The sequence below is a fragment of the Berghia stephanieae genome, chromosome 3, assembly GCF_034508935.2.
Source record: "Berghia stephanieae isolate SIO BIC M18660-M18661 chromosome 3, UCSD_Bste_1.3, whole genome shotgun sequence".
Taxonomy (NCBI): domain Eukaryota; kingdom Metazoa; phylum Mollusca; class Gastropoda; order Nudibranchia; family Aeolidiidae; genus Berghia; species Berghia stephanieae.
Genome location: NC_088362.1, coordinates 92159659 through 92164658, shown reverse-complemented (window position 1 = coordinate 92164658; position 5000 = coordinate 92159659). Strand labels below are relative to the sequence as shown.

General features: G+C 39.9%; 3 protein-coding genes across 4 annotated transcripts in view; 1 reads left to right on the top strand and 2 right to left on the bottom strand.

Moving 5' to 3' along the window:
* The window catches only part of LOC144968830 (uncharacterized), a 20102-nt gene extending 17852 nt beyond the window's left edge, over nucleotides 1–2250 (top strand). Inside the window, exon 5 of the mRNA XM_078907555.1 lies at nucleotides 1–2250. This exon is cut by the window's left edge and continues 393 nt beyond it. The gene's annotated coding sequence lies outside the window, so the exon portion shown is untranslated.
* The window catches only part of LOC144968826 (uncharacterized), a 240103-nt gene that overhangs the window by 4882 nt on the left and 230221 nt on the right, over nucleotides 1–5000 (bottom strand). The window lies entirely within an intron of this gene.
* The window catches only part of LOC144968829 (uncharacterized), a 23004-nt gene continuing 20271 nt past the window's right edge, over nucleotides 2268–5000 (bottom strand). The window contains exon 7 of the mRNA XM_078907554.1: nucleotides 2268–2682. Within this exon, the coding sequence (XP_078763680.1) occupies nucleotides 2606–2682 (77 nt within the window). The 3' untranslated portion in view covers nucleotides 2268–2605. The remainder of the gene's footprint in view (nucleotides 2683–5000) is intronic.

Sequence of the window (5000 nt, the reverse complement as noted above, 5' to 3'; positions counted from 1 at the left end):
AATATCCGTTTAAAATGCAGTTAGATAAAAATAAATAATGAAGAACGTTTCCTGATCAGTTCCACTCACTTTCTTCGTAGTTAACTTTTTTTTATATTATTACATTCATCGTCCATTGTGTTGGTTAAAAAAATAAAAACCCTCTTAGCTCTTAGCGAAAAAATTTGCACGTATAAATTACAGGCCTCTGGCCATCGAGTAAATCGACAAATATTGTCAGGAGATAAACACAGTTCTCTGATGGAGGAAGCGGGCCAACAAGATCGACATGGATATCGCCAACGCCTCTGTCTGGGTATATCAAATAATGTTAAATGTGCTTTCGTGTGATGTCTGATTTTGCTGCTTTGACATTCGTGGCAAGATTTGACCATGTTTCTCATGTTTTTCTTGAGGCCTGGCGTCGCTCATGTTTTTGTTATTGCTTTTTGCCATCCACGTTGATGAGTAATTCTCACTAAATTGTATTAACCAGACCATAAACGTTCTAGTTTACACATAGTTTTGTGTGTTGGTCCGTTATACTTCCGGATGCAATGTTGTGAGCTTCTTAGCCAAGCGTACACTATCTATGCTCAGGATCTAGTCCTACCGAGTCATCGATCACATGATCTCTTGTCGTCCAACGAATGGATGTTTCTATAAAATGCAGAGACGGTGCTTTGTTTATGAAAATTGGAAAGGTACAATGAACACTTTGTATTTTGCCGGTGATTTTGAACACTTTTCTTTGCAATTTGATCATGACTCGAGCACATGGAAAATGATATGGATGGAACGAATTTGCCATCACTCAGCTCCTTGTTATTGCTTTTAGCCAGCCATTTTATGAATAGTTCGCACTAAATTCTATCAATCAATTAGCGTTCAAGGTTACAGATAGTTTAGCGTGTTGCCGGATGTTGTGAGTATTTTTTGGCTAAACGCATAGCATCAATATAATAACGAAATCGACGTCACGAAGCTCTTTGTTATTGTTTTTAGACAGCCATTTTAATGTTTAGTTCTCTCTAAATATTATCAATCAGACTAAAACATTTCAGGTTACACAGTGTTTTGTGTGTTGGTACGTTTCTATAGATAGTATGCGCTTGGCTAAGAAGCTCACAACATTGCCACCCGGAAGTATATTGGACCAACACACACAACTCTGTGTAACCATGAACTTTTATAGTCTGGATAATACAGTGAAGTGAGAATTACTCATAAACGTGGAAAGCAAACAAGTGACGTCAACTTCATTCTATCTATATCTGGCTGGAGAACGTAGAGAGTTTTTTTTTTACCTAAACGCATAGCATCAATAGATAGTCCCCATCGACTTGTAGGCACTTTTTGGTAGGTCTGATAACCCAATTTTTTGTGCAGTGAATGTTTTCATGACAAAACATTATTTAAAACCAAAGCAAAATTGTTCATTACAACAATGTGGAATCGAATTCATTATTACAATCTGTTTGTTATCAGAGCTGTAGACATGTACACGTTGAGTCATGTAGAAAATGATCTTTTTTTTTCTGAGTAGACCTTATATCGTCTGATATCGTCTTTCTAACTTTCTAGTATGATTTGAAAAAGGCAGTGCTCAGAATAAAACAAGGATTAAGGATTAAATCGAAATAGAAATAAGGTTACCATAGAAAAAAATAAACCTATTCTAAAATATGACTACGCACATGAAGACAATATTTGGGTTAATATGCAATATGTATAGTAAGCAGCAAGCATTTAATTTTGTTTCAAGGCCAGTAACAATTTTTGGTATTTTTGGATATGAATCCAGTCCATCATAATTACTTTCCGCCGTATAAAAAAAAGATCCAACTATCGAACCACCAATGGATAGACAAAGGATAAAAAAAAATCATAACTGTACCTGGGATCCGGTACTGGTACTGGTTCCTTTTCCTGTGAGACGTGTGATCTACCACTGATCAGGTACTCGTATTTGTTCCTTTCCTGTGAGACGTGTGATCTACCACTGATCAGGTACTCGTATTTGTTCCTTTCCTGTGAGACGTGTGTTCTACCACTGATCAGGTACTCGTATCTGTTCCTTTTCCTGTGAGACGTGTGATCTACCACTGATCCGGTACTCGTATCTGTTCCTTTTCCTGTGAGAAGTGTGATCTATCACTGATCCGGTCCTCGTGTTTGTTCCTTTTCCTGTGACACGTTCTACCACTGAATCATCCAGCTCTCACTTACATGGCACATTTGATATGTAGAAACAATTAAACGAACGAACAAATACACAAGAAGAAAAATTTTGATTTGTTTGAATTTTATTCTTTGTTTTGTTTTATTCAATTTCTTACCGTCCATTACAATAGTAAGTGTATAACCAAACCATTATTATGTTTCAAGCCTTCATTTTGCAAATGTTTTATCTGCTTTCTATCGTTGCCTTCTTAAACTAAAGGCCTGATATTGAAAATGAAAAAAAAATTGTTTACTTGAGATTTTATTAGTTGAGCTATTGATTACAACTCACAATTAATTTTCCCCGTCTTCTTTTATGACGATTATTTTGGTTTGTATCAGGCTATGAGTTAACAAAGGCTACGGTTATATTTAGGTCACTTTCTGCATTCCGCATTCCAGTTTATGAGCATTTGGCGCTCCCCAAAACCCTGGTAGACTCGTCAATGGTACCACTTTGGTCCACACAGAAACATTCACCTGAAGAAAGAAAAATAAAAACGGTGATAATCAATTAGCAATGACTATCCCGCACAAATCTTTGGGCCTCTTTTTCGCTTACGAAGTGCCCGAATTCGCGTCAAAATATGGGACGAAGCCGTTTCGTATATGCTATTTTAAAAAATTAATTACGACGCTGTTTATTGATGAATATGACTGTAAGTTGGCACACAGTTAGAAAAAAAGGTCATTTTAGATTATGTCAAGCGACAAAACTCGTGCGATTACCAGAAGACCGTTAAAAATAGACTTTTACTCTTTGGAGTAAAATATTTCTAAAACTACCGGGCGTAGAGGTTTTGTCGCTGACAAGGTAATACATGAACATTTCTTCTTTTTGGTTTTAAAATTTCATATGAATATGGCGCGTACTTTTCCCGTATTTTACAAAACACCATCCTAATTTGCTCTTCAAGTTTCAATCTTTTAATCCACTTATTACGCAAGATACAACCAAAGGTCGAAAACAATGCCGAAAAAGCGTCCCATATTTTCGCGTTTTTTCCTCTTTGCGGGTCATCCAAATAAATGACACCTTTGAAACTGCATAACTTGTTTATTTATGAATGGATTTTCAAAATTCAAAAAGATTTTTACTCAGTGGAGATAGGGCTTTGATTTTAGACAAAAAGAGAAAAAAACATTTTTCATAGTCATTGCTAAATCAATATATTTTTCTGTACAATCTTATAGTGCAGATGTGATTTGAAATAATTATAAATAAATAAAATTCTCTTTATTCATCCCATAAGGAAATGCGTCTTTAGGGTCTATTCCAAGGGAAGACTAGAATAACCCAGGCAGAGCGAAAACTGAGCTAAGGCAGCAGCAGCCTCTTATGGTTCACACTATTATGTTATGACGATTGACCCAATCAGCATAGTCCGGTCCGCATTCGTGCACCGTCGGGAACCCGCCGGGTAGCATCGTCACAACATGTGTTTCGACTAGATGCTCTGCCGTCTCGGGTTCTTGCCCACAGCGTGGACATATTGGACAGGAAGTTAGACCCCACCGGTGTAACGCACTTGCCGTTAGGCAGCTCCTCGACCGAAGCCGATTCGCAGCTACCCAGTGTCTCCTCTTACTGGTATCAAAGCCTGGCAACTTCTCACCAAGCTTAGAGGAGTGTAGGTCCCCGCCCCCACAAGGGATTGAATTCGTCCAAACCGACTTCCATCTCGTATGTGCAGCTCTGTCCGTAGTCAGGGATTCTGCGTACAAGGGTTGCCGGGACTTATTTCGGCTCGAAACGGGAGCACCGTCCATTATGCGCATGAGAGGGGTATCCCCATCCCTCTCTCTTTGATCTTACTCAGCCAGTTTCCCGTAATCGTCTCCCCCCGGACATCGGGGGGCTGGATCGCTGCCATTATCGGGCCCCATTCTCTAGGGATTGTTGCTAGCGTTCCTGACACTATGTGCATCGACTTGCAAAGTTTTACATCCACCTTCTCAACGTTTCTGCTTCTACCCCACACTGGAGCGCAATACTCCGCGGTGGAATAGCATAGTGCAAAGGCGGACGTTCTCAGGAGCGCTTGGCTAGCGCCCCAAGTCGATCCCGCCAGCTTCCTCAGAAGACTATTCCGCTTCTCTATCTTCCGGGCAAACCCTTCGAGATGCACCCGATAGGTAAGGCTGCGATCCAACGTCACCCCTAAATATTTTGGATGCGGCTCATATGGGAGTGGCTGGTCCCCGACTAGGACATTCAGTTTGCGGGTGTGCCAACCACTGCATAAGTGAAATGCAGCTAAGGCGAGATGACTTGCGCAAGGCCACACAGCGCTGCTGGTAATCAAACTCGGTACTTTTCAAGCAAATACCTTACATCTGAGCCACGCCGCCTCATAATGCAGCAGTTTCTAATGCTTTCACTCTACAATATTATGACAATCTATCCAGGCAGTGAATTTGTTGTCACATTCGTGTACACACTGCGGTTTCGGTTTCTTTACTGCAACGTGCACACGATGTTGGACAGGTGAAAAGTCTGAGGTGTCTTTTCCACTCGCCCATCCCTCTCACTTACAGGAGGTTATGTCAATCTCCTTGACATCAATCTATTGAATTTCATCATGGGCTCCATAGCAAAACGTTTAAAAAGTGAGATCTGCTTAGTAGGTACCTCGGCATTCACTTAACAGTGAACATGAAATAAAACCATCTTACCTCCCAAATCGTATCTAAGGCAAACCTAACAAGCGCCTTCATCATTAGAAATTCAAAAGATTGCCCAGAGTCGACTCAGTTAAATATATCGAAATATAATAAGGAAATAAAACGGACCAACA